Below are 22,105 nucleotides of genomic sequence, written 5' to 3'. Positions count from 1 at the left end.
TCAACCAGACATGATTTTGTAATGTATGGAAATGCATGCCAGAAAATCAAAGAAATGCTCGACAAGTGTCAATCCACCACCATCACTTCTAGGAATGACTTCCTCTCCAGAAGAGAGCTCTGCAAGGATGACAGGCACCCCAACACTTGAAGGAGTTTGCAGTTGCAGGTTTGGAGTCTCCCTCTCTGCTAGTCGCCTTGGAGTCTTGTGGTGCAAAACCACAAGGCATGAAGTGGGAAAAGTCTCTTGCTATAATGCATCCTACAATGCATTACACATTTGAGCTGTAATGAGCTCAAACCTGGGAGCACAGCCTATTCTAACAAACAGCCTTCCTGCAGCAAATCACTTCCAAGGCCTCTCACATCTCCCTGGGTCAGGCAGAGGATGAGGCCAGAGAACAGCTTTTGAGTGGTGTCCTCAGTTCAGCAGGAAGAATATGTGATCTCAGCTGCTCCTTCCTGCTGTCTCGCTGCCTTTAGCACTGCAGTAAAACAGCCCATCTGCTCCAAGCCCTGCAGCCGTGCAGCTGCTGTGCTTGGCTCCTGGGACTGAGACACCATGGACAGGGTGATTATGGGGAAAAAGGGAAATTGTTAATAGGGATAAGAAGAGAGAGGCAAAATTTTCCTCAGCGTAAGTACATCTGTGCCTGCAGGGGTTTTGTCAGCAGCCCTTTCACACACACATCTCCCTCCTCTCTTGCTGAGGTCTTTGCAAAGCCCGCAGAAGGGAGACAGGCAGAGTCCCCTGTCTGGCTGTTGTGCTCTTTTAAACCTGGCAGCGTCTATGAAGCAGACTTTGTTTCAGCTTGTCAGAGAGTGCTGAGCACAGTGCGTGCTCTCAGTCTGAGAGCTGTGCACATGAATTCCATAAAGGACCCAGCTGTCTCTGGTGCCAAAGATCAAAGGGCCCGTTATCAAAGCTGGGAGTAGAGAGCATCGCCTGAAGGTATTTGGGCATGTAATGAAATAGAGGGCGAACAAGGAGCAAACAGACCTCACAAATGAACTATGGTTCACTCTGCTTTTTGAGCCTACAAAATTGGTGGGAAATGTTGCCTATATGTGAACTCCTTCTTGCTAGGTTTATCTGTCTTAGTTTGAAAAGATAAGTGATTGCTAAGGAAGGCAGGAGCCTCTTTTCAAATGGAAAATGTAAACCCCTTCCCTCTGAATTATTATAATTTTGAAACTAAGGCGTTCTCAGGCAAAGATATGGGAATAACAGTTCTTTATTAGGAAAAATAATAAAGGAAAAAACAAATAAAAATGCAGTAATACCAAACAACACTGACAGAGTCAGAATACGACCTGACACCCTGTGGATCAGGATGTTGGTAGCAGTCTGATTGAATGGTGGCTGCAGTCCTCCTGCAGTGACAGGTATGGCTCTGTTGAAGCAGTGATCCTGTAGAAGGGTGGAGTTTTCCTCTGAAGGTCCAGTGATGGTGTAGATGGGCCTGGTCTTCCTCTGGGAATGCAGTGAAAAAGGCTGCTCCTCTGGGAATCCAGTAGAAAAAGGCTGTTCTGGTGTTCCAAATCTCAGATTATATCCAGGTAGGAATGCTTGGCTTCTCCTCCTGCATGGAGCATCTCACAATGGGATGATGTAACTTTATCAGTCATACAGTGAGACTCAAGGCCCATTAACAGAAGATATCTCCCCAGAAGGAGGATGGGTCTGGAAGAGATAAAGAAAACTGCCCCACCTGGTTTCCACAGCTAGCCCAGTTAACAGAAGATAACTGTCCCACCTCCAACAGATGGCACTAGAACACACACCCCCAGCCACATCTTGCATTTGCAACCTAAGACATATCATACTCTTATTGTAATGGTCGGACTTGATATTAAAGTTCTTTTCCAATGTAAACAATTCTATGTTTTTCCCCCAGGCTGGCCTCTCCTCTCTAAAGTAGTATCCAGCACTTCTGGGGAGCAGCAGCTAAAGTAGGAAAGAGGGAAGGAGCTGCCCCTATCGGCATCCTCCCATCCTGCTTGCCAGCAGCTGCACAGAGAAATTAAGGAGAGCATCCATTTTCCTGCCCAGCACCTGGGGCTCCCCCTGCCCTGCCTGCAGCTGAGTCACCAGCAGCACTGGGCTCCTACACAAGCATGGCCCTAACAAGTGACCAGCTCTGAATTTACCCCTGAGTACCCTCCCTGTGTCCTCCCTCTATTTTGTTCTAGCTGCATATAAGATGGGCCTTTGTTCTTCTGAGACAGCATAAATTTAACATTATGGAGCATGGAGATCTTTTTTCTCCCTCTTTTGAATTTCTTAAACCACATGCTGTTGTCCACATATAGAAAGCCTATTACTGGTTACAAACAGGCTCTCAGAGAATTTTCCATGAAAAGGGGTGCCAGGATTTTGTTCTAAAAACACAAGATCAAAGTTGGAAGTCTAGTATCATCCATCTTTCTATGCTAACAGTTTCTCTAATTAGACTGGTGGATCAAATGAGCAAAGGAGCTCAAGCATAGCTCCATTGTGAGTCTGCTCCTGCCATATCACCATCTGCTCTCTGTGTACACAGACAGGTGGGGATATGCTGGAGAGAAGGAGCTATAGCTGTAGCTTGCCTGCCTTTCTCCTGTTATTCCTCATCATGAGACAGCCATGACAATACCACTGCACTTACCACACTGTCTGCAGGACCTAGGTCCCTCCAGCCCACTGTGTCTCCATGAACCCAGCCATATGTCTGCTTTGCCTTTTTAGAGTGTTGTTGCTTCTCTGTGGTATATTCACTCCATCCTGAAGTTCCTGTACATGCCAGACTGGTCAGATAGATAGTGATGGATCATAGATCAATCTGTGCAATTGGCTTTGCTATGTCGGGGAATATTGCTTCAGGCCCAGCCTCATTTGATGATGGTTTAGGAGGTCAGAGGTGGAAATGTGTTTGTTTCTTTGGGTTTTTGAAATCCACAGTTTAACTCCAAAGAAAATTCTCTGTATACACATATAAGTAATTTTCACAGGTTTGCTGTAGGGAAACATTGCCAATCAAAACTTACTTTATTGCTGTTTGTTTATATCCCCAGAAAGTCCTAGACACAGCAGGAAACAGGAGGCTTTGATTCCCCTGATTCCTTTCTCTGTAGCCTCCCTGCTGAACTGGAGCATGGAGTGTCCCACAGCAATCCGCTGGCAGCACAGGCTGAACGTTCTCTATGCCCCAATGCAGATGCCTTGTGAGTAGAGGTGGGATCATGGTGCATTCCAAACTCTGACCAAGATGAGGTCTCTGAACCCTCCTGCTCTGAAGTTAGGGAAGCAGTGGCTGCAGAAACAGGTCTGTGTAGTGACCCTATGACTGGACAGAGGGGACCCTGCACACCCAAGCTGAGAACAGTGAAAGACATGTAGAAATAAAAGTTCCCTGTAGTCAGAAGTGGAAAGCAGCCCAGAGGCTTTAATTGTCTTATTCCTCATATGTTACTGTGTGAAGTATCCTGAGAGACTGTGAATGAGTAAATAAATCCTACCATGGCACAAAAACAACTTACATTCCTAGAAATTATGAGTCAGTACCACTTGGTATTATTTCTGCATCTCTATTTCTGCTACAATTGTTTTTCCACCCTCTGCTCTCTAGCTCTCAGAGCAATAACTTTCCCTCCAGCTCTGTAACCAGTCTGATGCTGACTGCTATTTATTAACATCCATTTAAATGAGAGAGGGAAAGATTGTGTTTGTTGTGGAGATTATAAACAGTAATAGATTGTTTCTGGAGACTGTCATTGGGTCCTGGTATTTGCCTGCACTAAGCTTTGGGCTTTTAGTTTCTGATCAGTAGCATTAACATTAAACGCTCAAAGAAGCGCTCAGAGCCCCTGTTAGAAATTTAAGAACTCTTTTCTCCCTGGATTGGTTTTAGCCCTCATTTTGGGTCTACAGGTAACTCTGCTAAGCTGTGCAAGGTCTAAGTCCTCTCCACACTGTGAATCTCTTTCTAGCTACTGGATATCCCTTGCAATCAGTCAGCTTCTTACCTCACTCTATCTTGCCTGCACTGAAAATGCCATGGGAATTTCCATGAGGGCTTTCAGCCCTGAATTCCCAGTTGGGTGTCAAATCTAAACTGCAGGTGCAGCTGGGAATTCTCATCAATAGCTGGTCTCCTGAGATTGCCCCAAACTGGAGCAAGGATTTTACAGGAGTGCAGCAGGCAGTTGCTGTGAGACCAGGCTGAATGCCAACTCCTGGCTGTGGAATCCAGCAGCCTTCCCTACCCATCCCACGGAGCTCTGCTGCACTTGGCATGGCACCCCATCTCTCAGTGTGTAGTGCCATCCTCCCTTTGCTTCTTGACTGCTCCAGCTGCCTGCCTTCCATCTGAGCCATGTAAACTGAGCTGTTCCTTAGCCTTTTCACCATCCCATCACCCTGCATTAACTCCCCAGGAGCACTCTTGAGGAAACTTCTACCTTCTCTGCCACCTCACATCAACTGTGCTGATGGCCCTGCCCGTACAGGCTCTGCATCATTCCTGCTGCTGCCTGCGCCAGCTCTTCTAGAGCCACACTGAAATTCAGTGTGACAGTGAAGTCCCTGTCCTGTGGAAACTGAGTGAAGACTTTCTTTTGTTGTGAGAAGGTAACATTTAAAGGCATCCCTTGGGTTATTCTATCTGGCAGCACAGCTGGTCTTTTGTCTGAGTGCCAGTCTTTTGAAATGCCAGCTCTGGTCTTCAAGGCAGCCAGCAGAAGGTACAGCTCGCTCTGCCTGTAATTAATTCCTCATCACTTATCAGTTACCTTTATTCTCTCTTTTGACTGGGAAGAAGGAATAATACAGATTACAAGACAAATGCAAAGATTGCCTTGTATTGGAAGAAGTAACAATAGGATTCTTGGTGTCCTGGGATTTCCCTTTTGTTTGTCTTTCTCTGGTCCGCAGATAGATGGTCTAACTTTTTGTGTGCTTCACCAGCAGGTGTGCTTAGAAAGTGCCAGGCAGGGGAGATGGGGAAGGGGATAGGCAACAAAACTGTCAAGCTGGCTTTGCACTCTGATAGAGGAAACCAGGCATAATTGCAGTGTGAAACCAGGCAAAAAGGGTGACTGCAGCAACTGGCACTGGAGACCATCCCAGATGGGTCTTTCTCATCTCCATTGATGAGGCATTGGAGAGCAGGACACACTTCAATTCTTCTTCAGTGGCTTCTTCTTGTAGCCACTGGAAAGAAGATGACTCAGATATCCACAGTCCAAGTCTGCAATGTTTTATGGCTCTGCCTAGAGTGTAGATCTGGAGGTTCATTCACAGGTACCTCCATCACAGGCTACGTGCCCTTAACTTTACTGGCAGCTGGTGGCAGACTGACAGGTGGTAGAAGCGAGTAAAGTAGAAGAGCTGCACAAACTTTTAGCATCTACAAGTCCAGATGGGATAGAGGTTTTATCACTGTTTCAAGTCCATGAGCCTCTTCCATGCCGCCCAAAAGCATATTCCCACTGACAGTATTACTGGAAAATTGAGGTATTGTAGTTCCTTTTCAGTCTCAGGGAACTTCTGTAACTTAGCAGGGATTGCAGGTAGGGCTGTGAGAGCTGGCTGCCCTTCACAACTCTTGATTTCCAAGATAGCCATGGGATTGCTGCTCTCCTGTTTTGACCTTCAGTTTTCCATGTGTAGACAGTAGGGAAACACTTCATGTTGTGAGTAGATAAGGGAGATTTCTTTCCAAATGTAAACCATTTGAAGAATGTCTGCTCAAATTCAGTATTGTTGTATTAGGGAATTTGAGGGCCAAAAGGTTGTTTTTCCTGATGCTGAAAGGACATGGAGCTGTCAGCCAGGATGTGCTCAGGTTTGGTTTGGGTCTAGGCCAGGCATGGCATTCAGAGCTAGTGCTTTGGAGGCCCTAATTTGCATTCCAGATGCTTCTCTGGGTTTCTATCTCGCCTTTGCTTTTTTCCTAGGGCATCAAAGTTCGTTTGTTGTGTGATTTGTCCCAGTGCTGACTACTGAGCCAGGCTATTGTGCAGCAAATCCTAGCTACAAGTCCCCAAATGAGAATAGAATAGACAATGGTTGTTTTTAATCCTTGCTTGCTAGCAGCTTCATATTAATTCTTGATTCGCTCTCAATCCCTCACCTCACTGGCCCCTGTGTCTGTAATTAGCTGCTCTGAACACACTTCTGTTGACATTGATCTGTGGGGTTTAGTTCCTGCATGAGCTGTCAGTTTGGACAAGGGGCTCCATGAGAACTAGGTATCCTTAGAAAGACTCTCCTTCATAGGAAGCTGCTGAAGGCAGGGAAGATGCCAAGAAATCAGCAGCTCAAAGCTGGTTTTGCCAGAGGCTCCTATAATGACTTCTCTTATCTGTGGCACTGTGTTTCCAGGAAGGACGTCTCACTGGCTTGGATCCCCCAAGGTTGTGCAGTGCCAACTGGTTTCAAGAGAGAGAGAAACAAGCTATTTTTCTCCTTGTCCTGGGGTGTGGTGTGCATCTAAAACTGAGTACCACCAGGGAATGGGATGGGATATGCTATCTGTGTCCTGTCAGGCCTTTATCTAGTCTTCTCAACTTGCCTTCCAGCTAATGCTTCTGAATTTTTCCAGACAACAATGTGTTTTCTATCCTCATTTCACTAAATTATATACATATTTCATTTTTAACCTTTTCTTGTAAGTCATTCACTAAGAATCTAAATATTTCATCATCTTTATCATGATGTGAACTCCCTGTGATGTATCTCTCAGTTTCTGACAGCCAGGTGCTTGAGGGAGTATTTCCAGGTCCCTGTCATTCACACAGTGCCCTTGAGGTGGATGTGCCAAGAATTAAGGATTTGGGAGCATATGTAGGAGGGAGGTTATACAGGAAAGTCTGTTTCCCTGTCTCTTCCCCTGACCTCATTCTGCTGCTTTTCCAAAGGGCATATCCATGTGGGAATGCAGCATCCCAAGTGCAGAGAGACTACCAAAGGATAAGTAAGGGTTACTATTTCCTCCATACTCTCAGGTGTAATATATCTGTGTATGGAGACCAGAAACCCTGATGAGCAACAGCATGACTAGAGTTGCAACTGATTGATTTCTTGAGGGAAAAAAAAGTGTTTCAGGTCAACCCTGACTGAATGTTTAACTTTTTGTCTTTTTTCATTGAAGCAAAAAAGGAAAATAAGTAATCTGAGGGCATGCTAACAAAATGCTACAGTAAGACAAACTGAGATGTTTTCATGAGTGGGTGTAGGGTAGGAAGCTGTGACACTGTTTTCAAAGTGAGAACTGGAAATGCTTTGAGGTTTGTTGGCTTTGATTTTGGTTTAATGATAGGCAAAACCTTTTGGGAATTGCTTTTTTTTGTAAGAACTTGAAGTTGGCATTGATTCACAGGATCTTCATGAACCTCTGAAAACGCTGGGCTGGGATGGTACCAGGTGGTGTGGAACAGGCAGCACTGTCTGGTGCCTTCAAAGAACAGCTGCTCACTCCAAGGCTGCTCCCAGGGCAAGTGGTGAATGAGGACACTGGTTGTACTTCCACAGGTGATGGCCAGGGAAAGAGCAGGGAGAGCCCTGTTAGCTGCATTGCATATTTCAGGTGTCAGTAGTGAAGGGGGTGGGGGCGGGGGGGGAAGGGAGGGCAAATACACATTTCATGTGGAATGTGGAGAAATCGGTGGGGCTCAGCAGAAGGGCATCAGGATGGTCAAGGGCCAGGAGCAGACATCCTTAGGAAGAGAAGTTAAGGCAGCTGGCCATGCTCAGTCTGGCAAAGAGGAGTTTGCTATCAGACGTTGGCCCCTTACAGTTTCAAGGGCAAATTCAAAGATACTGGAACCAAAATATTTTCATAGTATTAAATTATATGATAAAGAGCAGTGTCCACAACTGGTAGTGCTGGCAGTTCATACTGGACAGTAGGAAAACTTGTTTTTCTCGGGGAAGTTCAGGACTTGGCCAGGCAAAACGATGCTGCCCTCATGTAGAGCAGGAGACAGCTTCAAGCAGAAGGTTGGATGGGATGCCTCTGGAGGTCCCTGGCAGCTAGCATTCCTGCCAACCCCTTCTCATGCTACCCCAGCCATGCTGCACACTGCTTCTTCCTCATCCTGCCCCTCATTGTCTGGGTCTTCGCTTCCCTAGGAAAGGCCAAGTGGATGAAACATTGCCAGTGGCACTCATCCATGAACACAGGAGAAAGCTGGCTCCCTTCAGAGATGATCGCTGGGGCTCTGCAAGCTGTCCCTGGGCACGCTGGGGTTTACAGCTGTGATTGGAGTCTGAGCGCAGAGCTGTGCCAGGAGCCAGCCCAGCAGGCAGGCTTGGCTGCCTGCCCCAGCATGCCAGAGGCCTGTTTCTCTCTTACAGGCTCCTTGAACCTGCTAGTTCGCGTGCGGAACAAGCGAGCCATCGACACCCAGGTCTGGTCCCTCAGTGGGAATCGGGGCAATGTGTGGCAGCAAGCACATGTGCCCATCAACCCTCCTGGGCCCTTCCAGGTAAGCCAAACCCACAGTCAAGGAGCCACCTGCCACCTGCACTGTCCGTGTGCCATGGATGTACATTTTCTAGCAGACATCTTCCTCTGTAGCACAGGGGCCAGTGGGGCACAAGGGAGGGCACTGGGAGCTCTCAAACCCCAGGGTCATTGGGGCAAGGCAAAGGATTCATGGATGCACAGAAGTCAAACCCACTTCTCTCTGAGGTTTTTATGTGCAAGCATCTGTTTGGCCCTATACATTTTCTGATTATTGCTGGTCTGGAAACTGCATGTCAGAGAGCTCCTTTTGGATATGTCTGTGCGACAGACAGGTGCCTCGATGCTGAGCAGCTGGGGGATGCTGCCCCGTTAGTGTAAAGCGACTGAGTGCTAGAGGTTTCTTCTACCATGTACTGCAGAGCCCACCTTCGCTGTGCCCCTTGCTTAGGACTCTTAAAGAGCACTTGTTAATACGAACTGGGCACTCTGCATGTGCTCATTGAGTTGTGCATGTGTACCCAGGCAGTGGGCTGCTTTTATGGCTGAAGTTTTTACCCAACAGGCTGCTTTGCTGTTGTAGGGTTGTTTGTGAGAGCTGCCCTGTACAGGCTGGTTAAGTTGTGGCACTGTGGCAAAATGCCCAGTGTGATTTTGGATACTTCAAAACAGTAAATAAGAATGTAGTTACTCTTGCAAGTTCTTTTCAGTATTGGTTGGCTTGTTAGAGTGGGACATGTAATAAAGCAGAGCTCTAATGCTCATTACTGCACAGACACTCAGTACAAAGAGGTTGGTCCATAAACAGTGGGATCTGGCTTTCCAGAGGCTATGAATACTGGAGAAACAGGAAATAAATAATTTTTCAGGAGCCTGATAAAATCTGTTCTGTGTCATGCTGACTTCTGCAAAGCCCTGCAGTGCAGGAAGGGCCCTCCACACCTGCAGCCTCACGCTGGGCTCTCTCCCATGCTCTGCTTGTAGATCATCTTTGAAGGTGTCCGGGGCACAAGCTACGAGGGGGACATTGCCATTGATGATGTCACTCTGAAAAAGGGAGACTGCCCAAGGAAGCCAATTGGACCAAATAAGGGTGAGACTGTGTCTGCCTCAGAGGCAAACAAGTTGGTAGGAGTGCATGGACAATTGTGTATGCTAGGGCTGCGCAGCTGATTTCAGAGCACACTGATGTGTTGGTGGGACTCAGTAGGATTGGTTGACCCCACCAGCAGAAATCACCAGAGGGGTTGTCAGACTCTTGGGCTTGTCCTATACAATGGAGAGTTAGCAAGAGTCATAGGAACAACTGGGAGGTGTCATCCCCAATAAACTAAGTACTTCTGCAATATCTCATTTCCTGGAAACTCTAGTTATGGAAGCTTTGAAAAGAGAAGGACCTTTTGGAGGTGTTAATGGCCTCTGTAGTGTTAAGTCAGTCCTACTCTGAGAAAAAAAAATTCTGCCCTTAGGGGAAGAAGCACTGGTGGGCTGTGCTTCTTGCCACTGCCATCTGAGCAGAGAGGCACAGCCAGGCTAAATCCCACCAGCCCCTTTCCAGTCCACCCACATAAACTGATGCCAGCACTGCAGCAACGGAGACAATCCGTAGGCTGCACTGTGGATTGAAGCCACATGAGGTGTGTGTATGCAGCATGTAGGCATTGGGTGGGAGTCACTGGTGTCCTGCCTGTGCTCTCAATAACATGCCTCAGGTGAGCCAGAGAGCAGATGTTCAGGGTATGCAAACCAGAGCCAGACAGGCACTTGAGAGCAAGGTTCAGTTTGGTTTATTTACTTTTGAAGCAAGAAAACCTTCAGAGTAAGAGTCACTTCTAGCAATTTTCTTAACTCCAGAGATGAAGAGGGAAATAAAAGTCAGAACACTTTAAAATTTTCAAAATTTTAGGTGCAGTTAAACGTCTCTATTAGCCTAGGATATAACCATAACACAATGAGAGTCTTTTGTTTGACTCAGGTTGAAAGTTCTGGGGAAGAAAGGATTGGATTGCAAAAGAGTCTAAGACTCAACCTTTTTTCCAAAGTTAGTTTTGAAGAACCTTGAGAACATCCAGGAAAGGCTCAAAGTATCTTCCAAAAGATCAGGGAACTCTCTGTCCTTCAGGGTGGGAGAAGACATAGATGTGTGCTGACTTATTTGAGGAGGTCTGTATCTGTCCCATCACTAATTCTCTTTCTCCCTTCTCGACTGGCAGCTGTTGCTCTTCCAGGAAGCAGTGTCCCAGCCCTGCACAGCCCTTGGCTTTGTGGACCATTGACTTTCTTCCTTTACGTACTGCTCAGATGATGGCAAGCGAGCGCTCCTGTCTTCGGACCAAGACATTCCTGCTCCTTTCCTACTCAGCCACCTCTGCTCCTCTTCCTCCCCTCCTCTCTGGCACACCAAAGTGTCCATATGTTACCAAAGACTGACAGGCATGACCATGCAAAGGGATCTGGTTCAGAACTGGAGCGGTCCTTGAGAAAGTCATAATGTCTAGAACAAAATTTAAAAGTAAAGACAAAACTTTTTTTAAAAAGCACGTGCACGAGAGAGAGTGAGAGAGAGAGGAAGGTTAGAAACACACATGGAGAAAAGAAGGAATGAAACACAAAAACTGGGAATGAAGAAATGTGAAGAGCAAATGAAAGAAGAAAAAAAACACACCCATGTTTCCATGGGAATGTCGGACAGGGCTTCCTCAGGGAAGTGTGAACTTGTTTTAAACAAACAAACAAAAATATATTAAAGCACAAATTTCTACCAGAACAGTTACCTTCTTTGCTGCAGAGCCCACAGCTTAGTGGATGATATCCTGCAGTACTCCTCTTGTCTCCTCATGCTTTCCCACTGGCTGGGGCTGCCCTGCTCCCACTGCAGCTCCCTGCAGTAGCACCGGCTTCGTCTGTGGGGCAGCAGCCACCCCACATGCCGGCAACTGGAGCGCCTTTCCTCACACCGCATGTGCTTCAGTGTCTCCATCCATCCACATCTTCCAGGCGCTCATGTACTTAATTGCCCCTGCTGTGGTTTGCTTTGGCCTTTCCCCACAGCTCTGTGCTTCTCCTCATCCCCCAGCCTGAAGAAGATGGAGCAAGGAAGGGAGCGATGACATGGACCACGCTGGGTGGTGAAGTCCTGTCTGGATCCAGCTGCAGCACGTGCCTCCAAGAGCCTCTTTCTGTCTCTCAGCACTCATGCTGGATAGGGGTCAGGTCTGAGCTGCAGACAGAAAATCTGGTCTCTCTGGGGCTGAAGGATGGGATGTGATGGGATGGGACTGGAAGTGTGGAGCAGTTGCACATTGGCTTCCTCCTGTGAATATTGGGATGGCTACTGCCTCAGCCCTAAACCCACAATTGCTTCTCTGCCTGTATTTTGTTACTTATTTGGTTTTTTATTCCATTACTTCCTCCACCTCAAGTTTTAGGGATTATGGTAAGAGTCAGGCATTTAAATGTTCTTTAGCCAGGCAGCAAATCCTGTGTTCAAGACCCAGCCCCTGGCCTGGCAGTTCAGGAAGCTGCAATGCTGCTCTCTCACCTCCCAAGGCCTTTTACATGCACAGTGCATTCGCTGCAGTGTGAGCAAAAGGTGGCAACAGCATCACTGCTCAGGGCTGAGGTTGCTGAATTTTGTCAGCACATGCAGCCACACAGGCATTCAGCTTCCACTGCCAGGGCAGTGGGCAGAGGAGCTGAATGGTAGAACAGGCAGGAAACTACTCCAGGAAGGATGCAGGCAGGAAGTTGGCCCGAAATAGGCTTGTGGTGAGCTGTGGCACTGTTTGCCACTGAGGAACAAGGGAACAAGCAAGGGGGAAATTCACCTTTTTCTTGATGGTATCATGAGTGGGTAAAGCTGGTGTTTCTCTCAGCTGCAGACCTGTAGCAGATCTGGCCCAGCCTCCTCAAGGTGGAGGCACATGCTGCTCCAGATGAGCTCCCAGGAGAAGGACTTGCCCTGCACCAGCCAAACAGGAGCTGTGATAGCCTTGTTGTATCTGGAAGCAGCTCTGGGCATGACTTACCTCCCTGCACTGGGCAGAATTAGCCCCAAAAGGCTGTGAATTGGGGTTTACCAGCCCACAATCACAATTAATTGTGACTCTTCCTCCTAAGGGATACCCCATCCCAAATCCTTATCTGGAACACCACAGAGAAGATAGATAAGATAGCTGTTTCACTGAAGACCCAGTACCCGTGGCACCTTACCCATTTCTGATGAATAGATCAGCTGCTCTAAGACAGCCATGTTTGTCTGAAATCACCTGAATGTATTAACTGCCTCCTGCATAGCTCAGCTTCCAGCCATGGCTGGGGCCTCACTGCCTTCACTGATGGAGGGGGAAAGCTCTTACTTAACTCCCAGGAGATCCAGCCACCATCAGAGAGAGAAAGGACATGAGCTCTGAGGGTCAAGGGAACCTTCTTCACAGGAGGCCTTGCAGGACAGTGGGAGGGCATGATACAGGTCTCCCCAGCCTGTTCTGCTTTTCTCCATTTCCAAGAATTGGGACTGTGTCTTTTCTGTCTCCACTCCTCCCTCCAGAGCCCAGACCTCAATCAGAGTGCACATTTGACTGGGAAACCTACAACTGTTGCCCAGGGCCAGGCAGTGTCATGGGATGCAGTGGGTGCCAACAGCAATTCTGTGTCTTGGTGTCTGTTGCCATTTTCATGGGCAGCCAGTGCTGCCCTTTTTTAGGCTGAGCTCTTCTTTTCCTCTGTGCTTGTTGGACATCAGAAGTCATCACCCCACTCCTGGGAAGAGTCCACTTTCTCTCCTAGGAGAGAGGCCATTCTTCCCAGTGATGCTTGGGAGCTTCACAATGGCTCCTGATCTGCCAGCAGTAAAACATTTGTGTTGCATTGCTGGTTTCAGGAGGCTTCTGCTGGGCAAAAGGTGGAGACAGGAGTGCTTCCCCATTGATAAGAGATTGCCCAGGGCAACCATCTCACCTTCTGAGCTCTGAGGCAGAGGCCCTTGTGGGTTTGCTCAGCCCAGGTTGCACAAGCATTCAGGTTTTGCTGGTGTTTAGTGAGCATCGGGAGGTGCTGTGGGGCTGAGGAGGTCCAGCCTGAAGGTTCAGGATGATGGGCAAAGCATTACCTGTGAGGCAAGTGTCAGCAAAAGGGCTCCACACTTTCAGAAAGGGATGTCTGCATGGAGAGAGTCCATGCCCTGTTGCCAGCCCCTGCGAGGAAGGATGTAAGAGCCTCACCACACCAGTCTATGGCACAGGGGCAAGAAGCCCTTTGGTGGCTGCAGGTCCAGGCCAGAGCCAGGAGGCTGTCCCGGCCAGAGCCTTCTCCTACTTTCAGGTGTTCTTCAGCTTCTGTAAAAGTCTCAGGAAGACCCTTCCCACTTAGAGCTCTGCTGTTTTATCTCTGGCTAGAAAGCAGCTGGTGGTGAGTTGGGGAAAAGTCATTAACCCTGCTTCTCAGAAGTACTGAGGACAGAAGGAAAGACTTCATTTCCCTGGCAGATGTGCTGAGAGATGGTATCAGGGGAAAGAGGCACTTCAGCAGCAAGGATGGGAAGCTGTGCAGTGATGGGGTGGAGGGGAGGCAGGGTCCCTCTTCTTTGAGGGTAGTGGTATTTGTGGTTTACTACCCCATGCTTGAGAGGCAAGTCTCCTTGTGGAGGTAATGCATCCCAGGTGAGATGTAAAGCCATGCTCCTTACCCCTTCCAATTAAAGATCCCTTCGCATTTTTCACAGTGTTCTGGCTAAATTACAGTCCTTAAACTTAATTACTGTCTGTCTTCTTAAAGATCTGTTGCAGTCCCAATGTTATGTTTCTCTTCCTGTTTTATGTTGATCTGTGCCTATCAAGTAGCTGCTTTATTCCACTCCAGAAGTGGCTGCATTTCAGCAATGGTGGATATTATTCCTGTATATAGTATGAAAGTCCCTGCAGAAGAAAAGTGCAATATAAATTTAAGAGACTGCTTTTCTTTACAAGGAGACCTCTGCTTGGTAGTTGTAGAAATACATTAGGAAGAATTCTGTGTGGGTGTTAGCCGATATATACTCGATTTCATTTTTTTTCAGGGTGTAGAACAGAAAATATGTGAGTGTGCAGGCTCCTGGGTATAAGTTGTAGATATTAGAAGTAGTGAATGCTACTGTGTAGTTACAAGTGCAGCTTACAAAGAAACTTACACTTGAAACCTCTTTTTGTAGTTGTTCATCATATTCTGAAAAATGTACTTTTTAATTACAATTTTCTACAGTTCGGTGCAAGTCCAAATAACAGGTCATCAACAGAACTTTAATCCATGGCTTTTAACAATATGAACATCCATTCTTGCTGCTTGCCCTGAAATGCAGTTCCTGGCTGGTAATAATAATATTAGACTCTTTTTCTTCCACAGAGATCAATCATTGGAAAGTGATGGACCTCATGTGTTCCATTTAATCTAGAGTTACATAATTAGGAACACCTGCGTGCAACTCTTCCCAGCTGTAAGGGAGTGAAAAATTGTTTCTTTTATATGAAAAACCTTGCATAGTGCACAAATGGTTTGGGAACTGCTCATGGGTCCCTTTCAACTTAGCATATTCTGGGATTCCGTGATTGGCAGGCATGCAGAGCTGCTCCAGCAGAGCTGCACAGCGTGCTGCCTGGAGCACAGCTGTAGCAACAGTGATAGGGAGCCCTTCTTCTGGGAGCTAGTTTTCTTCTGGAAAGAAATATGGTAGCAATCAGAGAAAATTGGTGGGGGTGGGGGGGCTTCAGATACTTAGGCTGGTGATTTTTTTTGGCAAAAATAATTTAGAGATATGATAATGAGTGTAGTAAATATGATACAAATTATATTTCATTCCCTATTGCTATCTAAAGTATTGAAATTTCATTTCTATCTATACAAAATCCTGTGGGTGCACTACTCCAGAATTACAAAAAAAATTACTACCAAAGGGAGAGCAGAGTCTGAATTCCTCCTCCTCAGCCTGTCCCTATCACTCTGTGCCAAAAAGCACACAGCTTTTGGGTTGGTGCCGGGTGCTTCTCAGCCTGGGGGGGACAGTCAGTGATGCCGGTGGGAGAAGCATCCCTCCACCACTGCCCTGAGCCTTGTCTCCAGCATGAAGTGGTCCCCATGCAAGGCACTATCAGGAGCAAACCCTGCTCCCCATTAGCTCTCAGCAAGGCTGAGGCAGGGAATATCTATGGGAATTGTCAGGGGGTCCTCATGCTGCCCCAGGCAGGAACAGGCAAAGGAACCAGGGCATTTTCCTTCCTCCATGGAGGACATGGTGTCACTTCACCCCACTTGGAGACAAACCTTTTTGCTAAAGCAGAGAGCTCAGGAAGCTGCTGCTTCAGGATGTTGGTGTTTTAGTCACCTTTGTCAGCACCATGCTGATATGTGTTTTTCTCTGGAAATGCTGCAGCATCCCTTTACCTCCTGGGTGCCTTTGGGTGCCCTAGCAATGGCACGGAGGAACATATCACATGGGCTCTGTGCCTTGAGCTGGGTGTGGTGAGACAGTGCCACAGCACCTACTGATGCCCAGCTCCTGCAGCCAGGGAGAAGGACCCTGCTTTTCAATGATAACAAGCAGCTGCATTGTGAGTATTTCCTGTGCAAAGGATAGGCCTCCTGGCACTCATGGCTTGGGAAAGAACACTCTTGGTCCTTTAAACTGCCCCAATATGTTGTCTTTTCCAGACTGCCCTCAATGTGGGTGCATCCCTGTTCATAGCAACAAGTGTGCAGCAGCAGGACTCTGTGCAGGCTGTTGCCATAATTTTATTTGCTTTGGCCCAACTAATAGCTGCTCATCCAGACACAAAAGACTTTTACAGAAGAAAAGTGCTGGAGAGCTCTGGCTATTGGATTTTAACCTGACCAAATTTACACTCCATGGTAATAACTGGCAGCTGTTGGTTTCCAGCAGGGAGCTGAATAGCCTTGGTATACCCAGCATCCCAAATGATGGCTGTGGTCTATGGGTGTTTTCAGTTCTTCCCTTGGGATTAAGGCACATGTTGGTTTGGCTGACCATTTGCCACCACCCAGCACACCACAGGGGATTTTGGAGTCTTCTGATGGCTATTTATAGTTTGTTATGGTCATATCAGACCACTTGTGCCCTGGAGGTTTTAAACACCCCAAGAAGCACTGTGGGATAGCCCAGGACCACTTTTGAGCAACTAACCATTCCAGAGCGGGGGCGGGATGCAGCTTGCAGACAGCTGTAGTCTGCAGGACAACCTCTTGACCATGTCAAAACAGTGCCATCCCACTCTTGTCTGAGATGTGTGCCTGACATCCAGACCCTGGACTGTGATTCAGGTTCATGCTCAGTGACTTCACTGTCAAGCATCCTTTCTCAAGAAGAGAGAGAGCTCCAGAGACAGACAGCAAGTCAGCAGGACTTATGGTGTCCCTGTGCTGTGTGGCTGCAGGGAATGGGGGCTCAGTCCAGGTCATTTAGATCTGCTCTGGCACCTTCTCCATCTTGCTCCCTGCAGTCTTGAGGGGCTGGTGGGGCTGCCTGGGTGGTGGTGGTGGAGCAGGGACACTTCAGGGCATGTGTTGGCTCCATCATGGACCTAGTGTGGATCAAGTCCTGGCTTCATCAGAGGCAAAAGAGGAATCACAACAGCCCCATGCATGGCTGAAAGGATGGAACAGAACTTGTGTGTGTTTTCTGGAAAAGGAGAGAGGAAAGATGAGCTCCACAGTGCATTGTCCTTTGCTTCACTCATGGCAGGCAGCAGGCTCTGACCTGAGGCTTCTCAGATGCTGGACAGGGATACTAAAGAAAGTCTTGAGACCAGATTTTCCAATAAAATGTACTAGTCAAACTCCAGATACACAACACATGAAGAACCAGGCAAACCACTGTGATCCCTGAGGAAAACTGCAAAGGGCTGGTCCCAACTTATGAGCACTGTCCTCCTCTCTGCTGCCTTTCATGGTGAGGGTTTTACAGCATGGGAGAGAGAACAAGGGAAAGGGAGAGATGCTGTCTTTACTGTTGCAAAGGTAGAGCTGGGTGATTAGAGATTTTTGCAGAGAGCTGTGCAAGTCTGTGGAAAATCCAGGTTTTGCTGGCTTTTGCTATTGCCTATAAACAATTTGCTCCTGTGGAATAAGACAAAATTTTGTGCTTCCATTAACTATTGTTCTAAAAGGAAACTGGGGTATGAATGTTTGACTTATAGTGGGATTTTTTTACCCCCAAAATGGCCTAAACTCAGTATAAGATAGGGCCAGCTGGACAGCTGTCACACACTGCTAGTCCCCAGGCAGTGCCAGTGCCCAAAGCTCATAGTGAAGGATATACCTTATGCTGTAATGGCTGGGCTCTTGTCTGAAGCTTTGAGCCAGGTGAAGGGTACCTGTCTGCTCTGCCACCCATGTGCATCTGTCCTGTATTCCAGCCAAGTCTGTAGGAAGATAAAAGCTGTCCTGCTGCTGTTGCTGCGAGCCAGCAGGGATCTGCTTTGGCTGGGGAAGATGGGCTCTGGTCCTGCCATTTAGGCAGTGAAGTGTAAAGCCCAGCTGTTACAATTGAGAGATGCTCCAAGATCTTCAGAATTTGCATAACTATGGCAAGCCTCAATTCATCAGTAAAGGCAGGGCCTGGGTAGTAGCTGGGATGCGCCAGATGTCAGCAGTCCTGCTCTGCCACTCTGAGTGAGCTGCACCTCCTTTGCTATCAGCATTATAGCAGCTCAAGGCTGAGCCCAAACTAGCCAAGAGCAAGTGCAACCTCACTTCCTCCTCTTCATTGCATCCTCTGCAGCCAGGCACCAACAAGTTTTCTTTTGTTGACCCTGATAAGTAACGTGATGCTGAGATGAAGCTGTTTCCAGGTGTTGCTTGCACTGTAGGTCTGGCACTGGTAAGGTGTTTATCTTAGCAGCTTGTAGAGGATCAAAGCTAAAAGCTGAGGTGTGGGTGTGTCGAAGCTGCCAGAAATGCAGCTGGGAGGAAATAGGGCCCCTTTTGGAGGTGGATTCCCCAGCTTCCCCTTTTCCACAGTCCATGCCCCAACTCAGAGTACCTTCAAAGGTGGGGCATTTGGTATATTATGTCTCACTGGGCCTTGTTCTCAAGAGCCAGCTGTGGGTATCAGTAAACAGAGTGATAGCCAGGCTGTAGCAGCATGGTCAGCTCAGACAGCACCTAGATTGTGCTGAGAGGAGAATATAGATACCACTCTATTTATAAAATGCAACAGGCATTGACTGGAGCAGTGTTTGGGTCTTTTGTATGGATGGCAGCATGTACCACACAGAGACTGAGCAAGGGACTGGTGAGCATATTCCCTGGGAAAATTCAGATGCTGATGAATGAAGGTATTTACAGACTTGGAGCAAAGAAGCTTTCCTATGCATGTAGCATCCTGAGACAAGAAGATTCTCTCAAAGTTTTCTGGAGGTGACCTTTCCCTCACGTCAAACTTTGTTTGCTCTTCTCTGCTGCTCGTCCTCAGCTTCTCAGCACATTGATGTAATTGTTGGTGTTAAAGCTGAGTAAACTGGCCTAGTGTCAGTGCTTTCAAATAGATGAGTTTGGCCTGCTTTCCCATTTTTGGGATCTTCTAGATGTACCATCTCATTCCACAGCAGGGGGTTCCACAGCATGCATTCATCTTAAGACATTCCCTAAAAGCTGTGAATGCTGTGGATACATGGTTCTTCTTTGTGGTTTTAGTCACAGCCCTTGCCTGACAGCATGGAGACAATCTCTAATCTCTAGATGGACTGGGAAATTTGGTGCCAGCGTGGTTTTGCTTGGCACCCAGTCAGAGCCATCCTGCCTGTATCACAGTACAAATAGCAAAGGGGCAATCGTCCAAGATACAACTGTTCTCATGGGAAAACAACTGTGATATCTGCTTTTGGCCAGAAGTGAGCATCAGACAGTGATTTCCACACTCTTTTCACTCTATCCCCCTGCTCCGTACTTAACCCTCCCCAAGTGTTTCATTTCCAGCCTGGAGAGACGGCAGCAGACTTCATCCCTGGATCCCATAGGAGGGGATCACACCAAAATCCCATCCTCAACTTCTGAGGTGCAGGGAGAACCAGCTCAGGCCCAACAGTGAGCCACTTCAGTGGGATCTAGTTCCAGTGAGACTGCATTGCCTCACACTTCCAGGTCACCAAAGCCAGTAAGAAAGTGTTGGTTGACCTAACAGAAGTGTTTGGTAAGCAGCCCCCAAATGGAGTGACAGACAAAGTCTGTGTGTTTGGGGATACTGTGGAGAAGGGAGGGGGGTCCTCTGGTGTCTCTTGGGTTTTTGCTATCAGTATCCTAGGTGGGAATCCTGGGACAGAGCCTCATCTCCACCCACCTCCCTCATTGCCACCATGTCTTGTCCCATCCCCACTCCACATCTCATAGAGTGCCATCGCCACCACTGAGTGGAGCTGGGACCCTCCTTGCCACCATGATGCCAAGCCGTCCACAATGATAAAAGCACAAAATACAAAGGGACTAAACTGAACCTTTTAAACAGGGTGAGATGTTTTATAAGCATTGCCTCATCCACCACCTCCCCCCAGCCCCAGTGCATTTGCCATGTAACCTACAGATTCTCAACATGGATTGTTTCATTCAAATAAAGCTGCAGTACTCAAGTGGGTGAGCCTGTGTGTCCCTCTCTGTGGGGTCGGGGTGACAAGGCTTGTATTGCTGCCCAGCCCTGAGGCATGTGCCAGTGTTTGACCCTGAGTCTTTCCCAAAACATATTATTAGAAGTCCCTGGGGCAGGCTTCTTAGATTGCTCAAACCCTAGCACAGGGGCTGGGCACAGGACATGGCCCAGGCAAGTTTGGGGCAGCTAGTGCTGGGGAACCCTTGTGAAGGGAGTGCCTCAGAGCCCTTCCCTGATGTCCCCTTACCCAGAACTCCTCCTGCCTTTTCTAAATCCCAGACATGCAGCTGTTGAGGCTGCTGGCTGCTGATGACACAACTCAAAACTGATTCTTTAATCCTTTGCTCTTGACTTCCCCCACAAGAAGATGAGCCAAGGCAGCAGCTCCAAAACTAGGAGTTGTGAAACAAATCAACAGCCCTGGGATGTCAGTGTGGTGCCAGGGCCCCTTCTCCTGGTACTCCCATCCACCCCAGGGTCTCCAGCATGGGTCCAGCTACTCCATGGACCCATCAGAGAATGGGCAATGCCAACCATGACCCATGTGATGCCTAAGGTATTCTTGGGTGAACATGTTTTCTCTGCCATGAGATCTACAGGGCTACTCAGCTTAGACCCTAAGTTAACTTTACCTCATCTGAGCTCTTAAGAGCAACACTTAAGAGAACTGCACATGAAAGCCAAACATAGTTTTGCTTTATGCACCACAAGCTGCTGTTGGCTGAACCTCACCAGACTCTAAAACAAAGCCAGCACCCAGGTGCCTACCCTGACTGTGGGGCACTGGATGATATAAACAACTGCCATACCCTCCACTTCAGCTAGTGTTAATGATGATGACCCCGTGGCATCTTGAGCAGCCTGGAGAAAGTTTGGGATAGGGCTCAAGCCAATGCAGAAGAGTCTTCCAAACTAAGCCAACATTTCTGCCTCCTCTGCTTCCATCAGAGCAAGCAGTTGTGAAACCCACTGGCAAAGAGGATGTTTGGTTTTATGATTCTATGAAAGTAATTGTGCCTAGTAAATGCTTCCTTTTTCCCCCTCTCATAATGAAAATTAAATGCTCCAGATGGGAGTCTGAAGTGAGCTGGATACTGGAATTGCTGTGGTGATTCAGGTCAAAACACTGGAAAGCACTATTAAACAAATACGTGTGTGTGTGTGTGTGTGTGTGTGTGTGTGTGTGTGTGTGTGTGTGTGTAACATACATATATATTATATATTTGCATATAAATGCATGCACACAGCAGTATCTCTGTCATTCCTGTCCAAGTTCAGCTCACCCTTGTCATGCACATGTTGAGACAGAGTCTCAGTCTGCTGTGACTCCTTCTCAGAGTCCCTCTCCCTTCACACACAGTCCAGAACAGCTCTGAAGCTGGACAGCGACTGGCCAGGAAAGCAAGCTGTATTTTGAAGGAATAGGCACAGACTGGGAGGGAAAGGAGGTAGAGGGGGGCAGCCAAAGAAGGAAAATGTAAGATTGTTTAAAATCACCCAGAGAGCTGGAGTCTACTCCAGCCACTTACCTTTTGTCCTGGAACTTTGCATTTTTGTCATTAGTTGTTAATTCTTGCTGTTCTAGTAGTCCCCACACTAGGTCTGCTTTGCAGAAGCACTCAAATTTGTTACTGTGTTGTCAGCTGTAAAATGACACATACTGTAAAAGCCTGGGCTCTGGCTCTCTCAGACAGGGCACCACCATTGGGGATTACCTCTGATAACCCAGAATTTACTGTTTAGTTTGTGTTTGCCTGACACCCCATCTGTGGTCACTCTCACTACCTATACACTAATACATTCCCAAGCTCTACATCACAATTCTACCATAAGGGAGAAGAGGATGTGCTGGCAGATTAGAAACCAGGCTGAGGTTCAGGCTGTTCCTGCAAGGTGCTCTGTACTATTGATTGGACAGCTGCTACAGCTCAGTCCCTCCTGTGTGCACTGCAGACAGCAATATCACCTCCAAAGGTAGAAGCAATGATAATTTCGTTAAAGCCGGATCACTGGGAATGCCCACCAAAAAGGCC

General features: G+C 47.6%; 1 protein-coding gene across 4 annotated transcripts in view; it reads left to right on the top strand.

Moving 5' to 3' along the window:
• The window catches only part of MDGA1 (MAM domain containing glycosylphosphatidylinositol anchor 1), a 156,665-nt gene that overhangs the window by 129,167 nt on the left and 5,393 nt on the right, over positions 1-22,105 (top strand). For 2 of the 4 annotated variants that reach the window (XM_030268620.4, XM_072927297.1), the window contains 3 exons: positions 8,338-8,468; positions 9,431-9,539; positions 10,660-20,055. The exons of 1 other annotated variant lie outside the window; for it this stretch is intronic. In XM_030268620.4, coding sequence (XP_030124480.3) covers positions 8,338-8,468; positions 9,431-9,539; positions 10,660-10,751 — 332 coding nt within the window. In that variant the 3' untranslated portion in view covers positions 10,752-20,055. Of the gene's footprint in view, positions 1-8,337; positions 8,469-9,430; positions 9,540-10,659; positions 20,056-22,105 lie in introns of those variants that run through there. One more of the 4 variants, XM_072927298.1, reaches the window with a different exon arrangement.

This window comes from Taeniopygia guttata, chromosome 3 (genome assembly GCF_048771995.1).
Source record: "Taeniopygia guttata chromosome 3, bTaeGut7.mat, whole genome shotgun sequence".
NCBI lineage: Eukaryota > Metazoa > Chordata > Aves > Passeriformes > Estrildidae > Taeniopygia > Taeniopygia guttata.
The sequence above is the reverse complement of the archived record's forward strand: the minus strand, read 5'-3'. Positions and strand labels throughout refer to the sequence as shown.